Source organism: Podarcis cretensis, assembly GCF_951804945.1.
Source record: "Podarcis cretensis genome assembly, chromosome: 7".
Lineage (NCBI taxonomy): Eukaryota > Metazoa > Chordata > Lepidosauria > Squamata > Lacertidae > Podarcis > Podarcis cretensis.
Window position 1 is genome coordinate 2,319,438 of NC_137176.1, and position 12,887 is coordinate 2,332,324.

Here is a 12,887-nt window from a genome sequence, read left to right on the forward strand (position 1 = left end):
GCAAGCTTTCATGTTTACTAGGTCTTCTACAGACTGGACGCTGAGCAAAAATCAAAAGGTGTGGAGGGAATGGGAAAATGTTGCTCAGCATAATGGAAGCTGAAGTTGAGGTCTGCTGTAAGACAGCTACCATTGCTTCTTTGTCCAAGAATGTCTTATGCAACATCCTGCCCAGCAACCATCTTTTTCTGCTTTTGCATTCCCCCCTCACATTCAAGTGAAAGAAGTATTCTGTTCAACTCAAAGGTTTGCATACTTATTTATTATTTTTGTCGGTCCTAATGAAGTTATTGTTTGTTTTGCAGTCCTTACACTCTCTGTCTCTGTCTCTCTGTCTCTCTGATGGGCCAACACGGCTCCTGTTTCTTTTCCTTTCCTCACAGAACTAACTTAAAAACATTAAACCAGCCATTCAAAAAATCAAATAAACCCCAGATACAACACACATTCATTGACAGCTTACAGAGGCAAACTATCCTCTAATGTCTCTGGTTAAAACATTTTTTTTTAATTTATTGCATACTAGAGTAACATGAAGATAATAGTAAGCCACACTCACTGTTTTCATTAATGTACTTAAATTAAACTATTCTCTATAAAACACAGATACACAATAAATATGTCACAGGAACTCTTTTACCTCATCATCTTTTCGCTTCTTAAAAATATTATCTTCAACTTCTCCAACAGATAACATGATCATTTGAACTCTTTGCAAGTTGACATAGCCATTTTCTGTAAGGTATCCCTGTAAATTGTAAAACAGAACTGTGACTATCTTTCCTTCTCCTAAAGTTCCACGAGATTAAATTGGAATGGGCAGGTGAGATGGCTTACCCCAGTTTTGTGCACAACATTTTTATATATGTTCACTAGACGATCAATTGCTCCTTCCCTGTGAAACAAATATAAATGAATTCATTTAGCCATTTTACAGGATGTTGTACACACACAGTCGGAACCAGCATTAGAGGTGTTATAATTATCTTATGGGAAACTAGAAAGGGCAGGGGTCTGGAAAAAACCTCTAAACTCAACTTTAGGAGAAAGCACTGCTGAATCACCTGTACTATAAAGGCAAAACACCAACAACCACCTGTAGCTTGCTCCTAAACTGGGAGTGAATGAGCCCAGGCCCAGTCCATGGCACAGAGGAATCAGACGTTCAGGAAGCCTCAATGTAATGTGCAGGATAAATATAAACAATACAAAGAACCATATTTTTCTGTCTATAAGATGCCCCCATGTATAAGACGCCCCTATTTTGGGGGACTCAGATTTAAGAAAATGGGGGGGGGAGATGTTCCAGAGTATAAGACACCCCCTAATTTTTAACATTATTATTTTAGGGGAAAACCCTAGTCTTATACACAGCAAAATACGGTAATTATTTATTGTTGGGATTCAGAACTTACAGGGTTAAGATATTCTGAGTGATGCCTCACATTCTGACGTGTAATTTGGAAGGTGGGAGGAGTTTTGCCTTACTTGTCTCTGTGTCTTCGAGAGAGACAGCAGCCATTAGCCATGAGTGCTAGAGGTCCGGGAGAATTTATCTGAGAAATGCTGAGTTGTAAATATTCTGCTGTAATAAAAGACTGATAAATGGACACACAAATGCTTGGTGTGTTTGCATGTATCTGAAGCAGCAGTTTTTCTGCTGTGTTTTTACTCTGCAAGGCGAAACCGGAGAGACGCAGATTGGCGCAGCTTGGCTGAGGAGCGTGCCGGACCGCTATAAACTGCAGCTAATTGGGGTCGTAAACCAATTAAGCTTCATTTTCTAACAGGTTATGGACCTAATTACTTGATAATCAATTGTAGTTAATAAGTTTAGAACAGCTAAAGCCCTATTACAGAAGCACAGAATTGTAGAGGTGGAAGTGACCCTCATGGTCATCTAGTCCAACCCCCTGCAGTGCAGGAATCTCAGCGTTCCCTTGTCTAAAACCATTCTTGCTCTGCTCCTATTGGCAGGAACCTCCAATCTCCAGATGTTTCCGGACTACAACTCCCATCACCCTTGGCCAGCTGAGGATGGTGGGAGTTGTAGTCCAACAACATCTGGGAACCCAAGGTTGAGAAGAGTTGCGTAAGAACAAGGCAACATGGTTACTTGACACATCTTGAAGACTCGGAATTGCTACATAACCACCAAGTTTTATTGTTACAAATCACCAACAGAGAATGGTCAATAGAATTGGCTGAGAAACTAACATGCCAGGTGAGAGCGGTAGAGGACAAACACAATCCATATTCCTTTTATAATGTATGGCAAATGTTTACTGAATACATAAATTGTTCAGCCTGGCAGGAATCTACCCAGCACTCATGGGAAAACATGGTGTGAACTCTAGAGGAATCAAATGAAACTTTAACACATGGCATGATAAACGTTTGTAATTTGTTGTTTACTATTGTAACAATTGTTTTCTCAAAAATTTTCTTCTCTACCATGAAAATAAATAAAAACAGTTTTGTTTTGTTTTTAAGGAAAACAGAGACAGCACACATACTCAGTTTGTGGTAAGGGTTGCCTTAAATCTAAAAGCTAAATGTTGTACACCAAAGAGGGCTTTAGGCTTTTGCTTTTCAAATATCAGCCCCACTCTATGCCACATACCAAACCATTTTTGAAACTGAAGGAACTTTCAAAACAAAGTTATGGTATGCTATTGGTTCTGAAAAATAGGGGGAAATTGCACAGGAAGAGCCCAAAGTCTTTTGGACACCTAAACACGTTCTTATAACATTCATTGTACAACCTTTCACCACATCAAGTAACTTTGCATATAATGCTGCTTTCCATACCTGATCTCTAACGAAGGTAAATGAGGAAGAAAGTCATTTCCCACAAAGAAACACATGAAAACCCAGTCATCGATACTTCTTTCAACATCAAAAGTGAAAGGCAAACTGGCCATCGTTAGCTCTCTTTCCAAATACTAGAATTATTTAAGAGAGAGAGAGAGAGAAATGGAACACATTTCTACAGATGCTACTAGAAATAAAATGTTAGTGTGCAGTTACTTATACATAAAGTTCTATACCACTAAATCGAGTTAATTCTCAAAGTGGGCCCCATAAACTTGCCTGACAGGCCATAAATGTCCCACTTCCGTTCCAAATGGATGTCTAAAGTGACTTAAGCATATTTTTTTTATTACATTTTTGTACCACCCTCGATCCAAGGATCACAGGGCAGTTTACAGTATAAAAATACAAAATACAAACTCTAATAACAGACAAAACAATAACACCCACCATCTCAAAGAATATGCAGAGTGTAAGGAGAAAGGTGACCCTTCAGGTAGGCTGGTTTGAAATTGCTTAGGGCACCTTAAATGTAGCCCAGTAGTATATTGGAAGCCAGTGCAAGTTCTTCAAAAGTGATGTCAATTGCTGTAAATAACCAGCATTCTGCAGCAGCTGCAGCTTCCAAACCAGCTTTAATCTTGGACTCACAAAAAATGCCTTGCAGTAATACAGCTTGAGGTTACCAGTGCCTAGACCACCATGGCTAAGCTATCAGAGAATATGGAAAATGCTTATCTCTTTCCATCCATTACAGATTGAGGTAAGTAGCCATTTCCATCAAGCAAGCGCAATCTGTCTCTCCCACAGAATTAAGGTGAGAATCTAGCAAAGACACTGTTTCCCTACAAACTGGAATTCCTGCATAACTCTTCCTTGAAATTAAATAATGTCCTCCCCCAACAATTTCATCCTCCAAAACCCCCAATCCTGATTTTTTTCCAAATTCACCTCCAGCAGCTTGGCAAAATTAAAATTTTCTCCTTCCCTCTAAGTTGTTTGTCATGGCTAAAAAGGCTAGGAACATGATCTTTCCATGCCACAAAAAAGTCTACTCCAGATTTTTGTTTTTTCCTTTGCTGCAGCTTACATCACAACCAGTTCATCTTTTTTGTTCCTTTATCAGCCTCTCAAGAACAAAATGTGGGGAGCCCTTGTGAAACTTCTGCAGTTCCCCCCTCCTTTCTGAAATGGAAAGTGGGGTGCGTGAAAGAGAGATGCCAGAAGAAGAGAGCAAAGGCTGGGAACTGAGAAAGAGGTCTTTGCAGACAAGACACAAAACCCTTGTATGGTAGCTGAACAAAGCTGACCAACAGAAGTAAAGTTTCAAAATGCCAACCTAGTCGGAGGAATGAGAGAAGAGTAGGCAGGGCAGGATTAAATGTAAGACAATTCAGCAACAGCATGTCCTAAAACCACCTTTTGCTGCTTAAAAGGGAAAATGCTGGTAGCTAACAAAAAACAAAGGGCAAAACACATGGCTTCTCCTGGCTGATTGCCAGAATTAATTTTTTGGTTGCCATGGCAACTTGTGCCCACTGGCTTGGAAGTTAGTCCTGCTGTATTTAACAGGTCCAGAGACCCACTGCATAGGATTACAGCCTTAGTTCAAACACATCCAAATATTACTTACTTCTCTCAAAACACATAAGCGAATAAAGATAAATTCTTGTTCCGAACCAGGAGGACAATCTGCAAATTGATCGTGCTACAAAAGAGAAAAATGGTATACTATTTGTATGTAAGCTTTACTTTAGAGTACAGGCCTAAGCATGTTTATTCAGAACTAAGTCCTAAATTCACTAAATTCTTTGCTCTAGAAAGGTGTGTTTCAGAATGCCACTTCAATAATAAATTAAGATTACAGAAAATTCCTGTGCATGCTTTATTCTCAGGCAAGAGTATCTGGGACTGTTTCTGAAATCAAGGGGATGAAGTCTAAACTTGCAGTGCTGACTCTAATCTGTCATCCCATTCCCATTTTGCTGCACAATATTTAAATGCACTTTGGCATTTCTGCTGAATTGATTTGCCCCTCCCCACAAGTCCCATAATTTGTTAGACCACATTTATTTCAAGGAAATGAATCCTGCTTTGTGTTCCTTCCTTTACAAATAGTTGAGAATGGGTTTCAGTATGTCCTTGTTGCCAACCTGCAATGTTAGTCTGAGAGACAGAGATTACTCAAAGCCACACAATGATTTCATGGCTAAGGAAGGATCTGAACAGGAATCTCCTTCATTCGAACCTATCACTTCATTCTCTTGCACAACGCGCTGGCTCTTGAGAAAGTGAGCAAACTGTTCAACCTACCTCCCCTTGTTTTTCTTTTGGCAGACCCTGGCAGTCCTTAACTTCATGTCCAAACTGGTTGCAAAGAGCACATGGCTTTGGTTTATTAGGCTTAAATTCTTCTCTAATTATAGTAAAGTTTGGTTCATGTGTAGCCAATCCCAACATAATTAGGTCAGCTATAAAAGAAATAAAGAAAAAATCAAATACTAAGTAAATAACTACAATGATGGCCAATGCAGATGATCCTTCAAACAAAACAAAGTATGTCAATTAGCAGTATAACATTATTATTTTTCATAACAGAATATGTATACTGCTTAACTGTAAATTCAGGCACCAGACCCATTGGCAAACCATGCGCTACAAAGATGCTTGCAAACATGCTATGAAGGTTGGCAATATCAACCACACCATGTGAGAATCTGCAACAGATGACCGCAGTACCTGAAAACAGAGTCAGGTCATGCATCTACACCAGTGCCCAGAGGAGAAATGATTGCTGGGAGGAGCGCAGACAGAAGAAATGTCTTGGTGCATCTGCAGCAGCACAACTGGATGGTTTCTTCTGCCCCAGATGCAATAAAACATGTCTCTCCTGTATTGGTCTCTAGAGCCACAGCAGACGCTGTAACCTTCCAACAGTTTGACTTCACACCCAAAGGTGTACTCCTCCATTGTCTTCCAAAACAGACAGATGCCAACCAACTAATTGTAAATAAAAGCTCTAAGCAATTACAAATATGTTAATTATGTAGACATAAGTTTTTTAACAACCTTAGTAACCTCCAAAATACAACTGTAGACCCCAAGATGGCATTACCACATTTTACAAATGTGATTTACTCAGTATACACAGTACTGACCCATACAAATCATTCTCTACTTAACTGCTAGAATAATTACTAACGGAAGAAAACTAAGAAATGGACTTACCATCAGCACCACACAAACAGTGATGAGTGTTTGGATCATGATTCGGTTGAGCTAAAGCAAAAAAGAAAGAAATGTTAGATACATTTTATTATTCTTAGGCAGAAGGAAATAATTACTGAAGACTCATTGCTGACCTCTAAGGCTGAATAAAATTACATATGCTGCCCTTGGCTCTTTTGGTAGGAAAGGGTAGTGTATAAAATAAATAAATAAATAAATTGCAAAAGCACAATAGACAGTCAAGAGGTCAGAAAGGCAATACAGAAGTAGAAAGTTGATAAAACTGGCAGACCTAGTGGCGTTTTCACCAGAATACTATTTATTTATAGTCGTACCTTGGATCTCAAACGCCTTGGTCCCAAACAATCGAAACTGAGAAGTGACTGTTCTGGTTTTCTAATGATTTTTGGAAGCCAAACATTCGGTACGGCTTCCGATTGGCTGCAGGATGCTCCTGCAGCCAATCAGAAGCCACACCTTGGTTTTTGAATGGTTCCGGGAGTCAAAGGGACTACCAAGAATGCATTCTCTTCAAGAACCAAGTTACGACTGTACCGCCCTTCATCTAAAGATCTCAGGGAGGTTTACAAGATAATATGAATACCTGTAGCTGCCAGGATATTTAATGATTGTTTGCCATTTAATCAGATTCCAAATTCATGAAGATTAAGCCCAAAGCCCAACTGGAGCAGGCTCTGGTGTTGTCTTTGCCAGTCTTCCTCACTCTCTCCTTCCTTCCCATTTTAATGGTCAATATTTCATTCCAAGTTGCTCTATGTTTTTAATTCTAATACTGTACTGTATCTAATGTTCTAAAACCACTATACTATTTATGATTCATCAAAAAAAAAACACCTCTCTTTACTGTTCTAAACACCTTTTTTCACATCTGTTTTGCTTATGCACTTTTGCATAAAAATATTCAGAAAAAGTAGATCTATTCACATTGAACAGCCCACTTTTACTAATATCAGTAGATACAACTTTTACTGTAGAAACCACAAAAAATACCTCTTTGCCTTCGTATGTAATCCATGATTTTGTGTTCACCTTCACCCGGAGCACTAGCATCAGATAAAATAACCTACAAACATCACCACAAAGAGGAAACATAAAAAGCAGAGTGAAACACTCAATACTTTGCAACACCATTAAAATTACTACTAATTTGTGTTATTTGGCACAGTGTTCCTGAGGACCTAGGACATTTAAAAAAAATAAATCAAAACTGGAAGCGCATTGCACTCATGCACAAAGTTACACATCACTCTTCAAAACAACATTCACACATCCTCCTTACAACTATGAGATGGTCTGGATAATAATGCCTCCTGCTCCCCCATTTTTCCCAGGCAGAAAGCCTTTCCAGGTGATCCTACCATGCCTATCAGCTATACAGCAGGCTGTATGAGGGGCGGAGGCACCAGCACATGGAACCTTCCCGCTTCAAGGCAATAGAGGGCCTCTTCACATAGCACACAGTTCAACTATCATCATAATCATCAAACCTTTTATTGGCATCCAACATCCAAAAGTTCAACTATGGAGTTTGCTCCACAAGATGTAGTGAAGGTCACTAACTTGGATGGCTTTAAGAGGCTATTAGCCTTTTCCTCCATGAATTTGTCTACTAGCCATGAGGACTACACACGACCTCCATGCCTCTGAATAGCAGCAGCTGGGACTTGCCCGTGTGGAGAGTGCGGCTGTGCTCAGGTCCTGCTTGCAGGATTCCCATAGGAGTCTGCTAGTCACTGAGAGAACTAGACAGAGTTTTGGCCTGGTCCAGTCGGGCTCTTATGTTATTAGTAGTGAATTTTTCAAGGCACACCAGACCCTCTTACGGCCCACAGGTATATTCGGGCACATGCCCCCCACCCCCCGCATCTTGCCTTGCCACACCACACATGAAAAGCTACTTTTTAAGCCAAGTGTGTTTCAAAGTTGATATGGTACAGGTGGGGTCAAAATGCCACTGGGCTCACACACTCCAAAAGTAACTATGGATCTTAGTCTATAACTGCTAAATGAGGAAGTGATCTAATGATAGGTTTTCAAAATTTCCACATCTGAGATAAAACAGCTAAATACCTTGGGAATGCCTAAACTATACCTGGATGTTAAACTGTTGGTTTATCTTCTTCAATTAAAACAACTATCTTCTGGAACTCATTTGCATCAGTCAAGAATAGTACAAGTTCCATTTATTGAACAATATGGGTATGAAACTTACTGCCAAGTTTTTCCATCCTGGATCATTGTTTAAACGATCAGCAATATAATAGCGAAGGCATTTAGCAAGATTGTCCATAAACTCAGTCCCCTAAAGAACAGGGAAATAATACAAAACAGGATAATAATACAAAATTTAGATTGTGATGGGCAGATTGCAGATGTGAGCCATCTTACTTTTTTAAAAATAAAAAAGCAGAGCACAAAAGTCCAACAATTGAAGGGGCAAGCAAATGAAGCAAAATGAAAGCTTGGGGGCAGAGCCAGTTGCTCCCAATTACTACACTCCTTGAACCATATAGAGAGTGCTATGCCTAAACAAGTATAAATCCACAGCTGCATTAACACAGCTCAAACCCTAAAATGCATCAGGGGAGGCATATTAATGCCTAGTCATAGCCTTCCAATTAGTACAGTGGTACCTTGGTTGTCAAACGGCTTGGCTCCCGAACAAATCGGCTCCCGAATGCCACAAACCCGGAAGTGAGTGTTCCGGTTTGGGAACATTTTTCAGAAGCCAAACATCCGACGCAGCTTCCAATAGAGTGCAGAAAGCTCCTACAGCCAACTGGAAGTCACACCTTGGTTTTCAAATGGTTCTGGGAGTTGAACGGACTCCCAGAACGGATTAAGTTCGACAACCAAACAATTTTACAGGCAAAGAATTTCAAGACTAAGTGATTAACCTCAAGAACAGCCACAAAATTTACAACACAGTATTTTATTTTTTAAAAAATATATTATTATTACACAACTACAATCTGCATTTATATATGTGGGGAACCTCCTGGTCACCAGTTCAAACCCCTTGGCAAGATAAAAGTGTCCCCAGCAGCCCTCTGAATGGAGAGGAAGGGAGAGAAAAAATGTGTCAGAACTAGAAAAGGGAAAAACCCCACTTTTATATTTATACTGGCTCTGGTCCTGCCCAGAGAACACTCTCCTCAACAGGAAATTCCCCATGCCTCATTTATATTTTACATTTTTTCCACTAGGAAGCAAAGAGGTTCAGAAACATACAACTTGGCTAATGATTAGGTTAACATTTTATGTTTGAAGTTTACTAGGAAACCAAACTTGAAACCCTTACACCAAATCCATCACATAATGAGCTCTTCGTCATTCAGGTCTTGCTTAGTGAAAAAAGGTTTATTTTTCTTAAGCCTATGAGGATTTCTGTGCTGAACACACCTTCACACAAGGTTTCTGCATGAAACTAAACACTGGATTAGGGGTGGAAGAGATAACTCTGTTATAGCCCAAGGTTTTTTGTATGGGAAGTTTCTGGCTAGAAATCCAAATAAGTCATGTTCCAGCATCTAACGGAACATAAGAACTGTAATGCAAAGTTCTGCACAACTAGCACAAAGGCTTGAAGAAGATTCTTAAGCATGTTTGATAGAATGCACTTAGAAAAAGCTATCTGGTAAAAGAAGGTTCCCACTTACAGGAGGGTTTAAGTTTGTTCAGTTGAACACATTTAAAAACCCTCTTCAAATACCAAACCATCTTAAGGCAAATCTTGCATGCGTGCCCATGCATCCATCTCTACAGCTTGCTTGTTAGGCAAATGCCAAAACATGGTGCAGGCTCTCTCTTTGACCTGCGGTATCAGCAACAGATTACCCTATAGAACTGCTGAAACTCCCTGTATGTCACAACTTCCCAAACCTGTGCTGACATTGGCAGGGCAATTCTTAATACGCCAACAAATTTAGATTTTTCCACATGGAAAAAAACCATGAATTTGGAAAAGCACCCCATCTCTGCTGCTGCCTTTCAGTTTCTCCTCACCATTCTTGCAATGCAGCATTGTTTGGCAGCAGGAGATGCCAAAGAGAAGAATATTCTTCCTCTGTAAATGCCATCAAACAGTATTGTTTCATATAGAAAAAGCTGTTGGATCCTAGTCTATCCTTACACAGCTATTCTGAAGATAGGAGGAGGGAAGAAACCTACAGCCAGTCAGAAATTAGCCAAGAATCACGCAACAATACCATGATCAGTACTGTGACAACTTCCAAATTAGAATTATAAGAATACTTACTGGAGTAATGCAATTGCTATCAAATCTTTCTTTTATTTCTTCTGGAGGAAGATAGCCACCTTTAAAAGCAACATAATTTAACTAGTTTGAGACAGATAACTGCAGGAGGGAGGGGGACAGACATACTCCCTGTTATTCTGAACATGTAATATCTCATTTCACTCAGTTATGGGAATCACAACTAGTTGTGATCAAAACCACAATTTTATACATATGTATAAACTCAGGCACAAGTCCCATGGCTCTTAGTGGAGCTTTCAGATCAGTTTGCATAGGGATGCATTTGTATTGTTATAAGTATAAATTATGAGTGATCAATAACAAAATCATGCAAATTTGCTTGACTTTTTATTTTGCATACTTTATTAAGCTCCTTCTAGTTACAAGGTGATTCAGACCATTGTAGCTCTATTCTCTACTAATGGTAATTTTAATTCAGCAACTCTTCAATTTTTACAATGCATTGCTAATACAATTTCAAGCACATCTGTACAACTATTGTAAACCTCGCACTGATCCTCAGATGAAGGGTGGTATAGAAATTTAATAAATGGTAAAAATAAGGGTTAGAAATGTGGTTTTAAATATGCTTAGATTTTTAGGAACCTGAATTCTGTGCTCAATTCCATATTGCACAGCTTTCCTACACTCCCAAGAAATCACAGAACACAAACAACTGCTAATGCAAAATTTAATACAAAACTAAGTGCATGTCAGTCTTTTCTCTAGGCCAGTCACGTGATATCTGTGATATGGAGCCTGTCGCAAGAGAAATGCTTCAGAAGATGCAACTCTTCTTCAAGTTACTGTTACTGAACTAAACTGAATAGGTAACAAATCTATATACCTTTCTCTAAAATTTCTTGTCTGATTCTCTGCTTCTCTTCTGCAGTCTCCACTCCTTCCTTTGATGCTCTAAATCTTCTAGATCTTTGCTGGTTCATTTTTGCACGGGGAGCCTAGAAGAATAGAATTACCATGACTAATCATTTCACCCTTTATACTTAATTTCTATACTGTATTAAATTTGAGAACCTTAGAATGATTCACGTAACGAGAGCTTACTTACTTTACGTATGCAATTGAGGAAGCCTTATCTGCTGGTAGCAATATTTTTTCCATTTATGTTTTAAAATACATACTCAAGAGCTTAAGCCAACGTTCAAAAGAGAAACTGCAATTGCGTTTATTATTTTATTTAAACATGGGGCGATTTCCATTACCCATGAGAAACTTTACAACAATTAAATATGCTTCCAGTTCAGTAATACAGCTGTGCCTCATTTTTTGCCACATATCCTGCAGCAGCAGCAGCTGCAACATTTCTTTGTCCTCACATTGGCTTCATTTTAGTGCAAGGTGAAAGCCTTTTTGTTTACCTGTGGAATGTAATCAACCTTCTTGCTGACAATTGCTACTTTATATATGTTGTTATGATGCAGTTAACACTGGGTTTTTTTACTGTTGTGCTATATACCGTTGCCTGTTCTTTCTTACTGCCGTGGAGTCTGGTAGCAGTGGTGGAGGGAGACAGCAACAGCAAAGGAAGCTTTGGGATGGGCAGGGACATTTTTGCCTTCTCCCCTTTGTCTACCAGCTGGAAAGACTGGTATGTGACAGAAACTAATTAATCATGTTTTTAAAAACTAACTTGAAACACATTACTAAGTCCAGGACAGATGACTGGATCCGACTTTGGAAAATTAGTGCTTCATCATTCTCGAACTGATCTCAGAACAAGGAGGCTTCCTGACCAGTAACAGTTAATGGAAGTTAGCTAAAACATCCTGTGTGCAAGAACAGTTTCACAAGCTGTTGTCTACAGCTAAACTGATTAAAGTGGTTGTTAAAACAATCTGGAATAGCCCCTGAGTAAATATACTTTTCATTCATTAATCCTTATCAGTTAAGGGACCCTGCACTGAGATATCGTTAGTAACTTGTGAACATGAAAATAGGTGTTTGGGGTTGTTTCAGTTTTGCAATCAAAAACAGAAGGCTTATAATTTTACAAATTAATGTATTCTAGTTCAGATGTGTATATGCAATGCAAACTGATAGTGGGTATAACACATTATCATTTTAAGCAGAACAATCCCAACCCCTGATCTACTACCATTTCTTCAGCACGTCTGAACATAGCTGTCAACTTTTCCCTTTTTTAGAGGGAAATTCCCTTATTCCGAATAGGATTCCTCGCAAGAAACGGGAAAAGTTGACAGCTATGCGTCTGAATGGAGCAGAAGTATCACCCTGTCAGTGGTGGAGTTCTGCTGACAAAGTGTGATGCAAACAGGGATGGAAGTTGCTGCCAGTTGCATTCCCACCAGCAGTAGCCAAGGGAAACCACAAAATGGAGGCAGGGAGGGGTAAGAATGGGCCAGCACAGGATTGGCTAGAACCTGTGCAGACCCAGCTGCTATCATGTGATAGTGACAGGTCTGATCTATGACCCTTTGCAGTACCAGCCTGAGACCTGGTGTGAGTGCCAGTGCTATAGTTATAGCTCTGGCTGTGCCGTTCCATCGTGCCCTGTGGCTGTCACTCAGGGGTTAGGATTAAGGCC

General features: G+C 39.5%; 1 protein-coding gene across 2 annotated transcripts in view; it reads right to left on the reverse strand.

Moving 5' to 3' along the window:
• XRN2 (5'-3' exoribonuclease 2) overlaps nt 1–12,887 on the reverse strand; it is a 65,004-nt gene that overhangs the window by 39,911 nt on the left and 12,206 nt on the right. For both annotated transcript variants that reach the window (XM_079983496.1, XM_079983497.1), the window contains exons 4-13: nt 11,169–11,280; nt 10,322–10,380; nt 8,276–8,365; nt 7,054–7,126; nt 6,043–6,093; nt 5,128–5,285; nt 4,448–4,522; nt 2,812–2,945; nt 838–895; nt 641–748 (exon numbers count right to left, since the gene is read on the reverse strand). In XM_079983496.1, the coding sequence (XP_079839622.1) occupies nt 641–748; nt 838–895; nt 2,812–2,945; nt 4,448–4,522; nt 5,128–5,285; nt 6,043–6,093; nt 7,054–7,126; nt 8,276–8,365; nt 10,322–10,380; nt 11,169–11,280 (918 nt within the window). The remainder of the gene's footprint in view (nt 1–640; nt 749–837; nt 896–2,811; nt 2,946–4,447; nt 4,523–5,127; nt 5,286–6,042; nt 6,094–7,053; nt 7,127–8,275; nt 8,366–10,321; nt 10,381–11,168; nt 11,281–12,887) is intronic.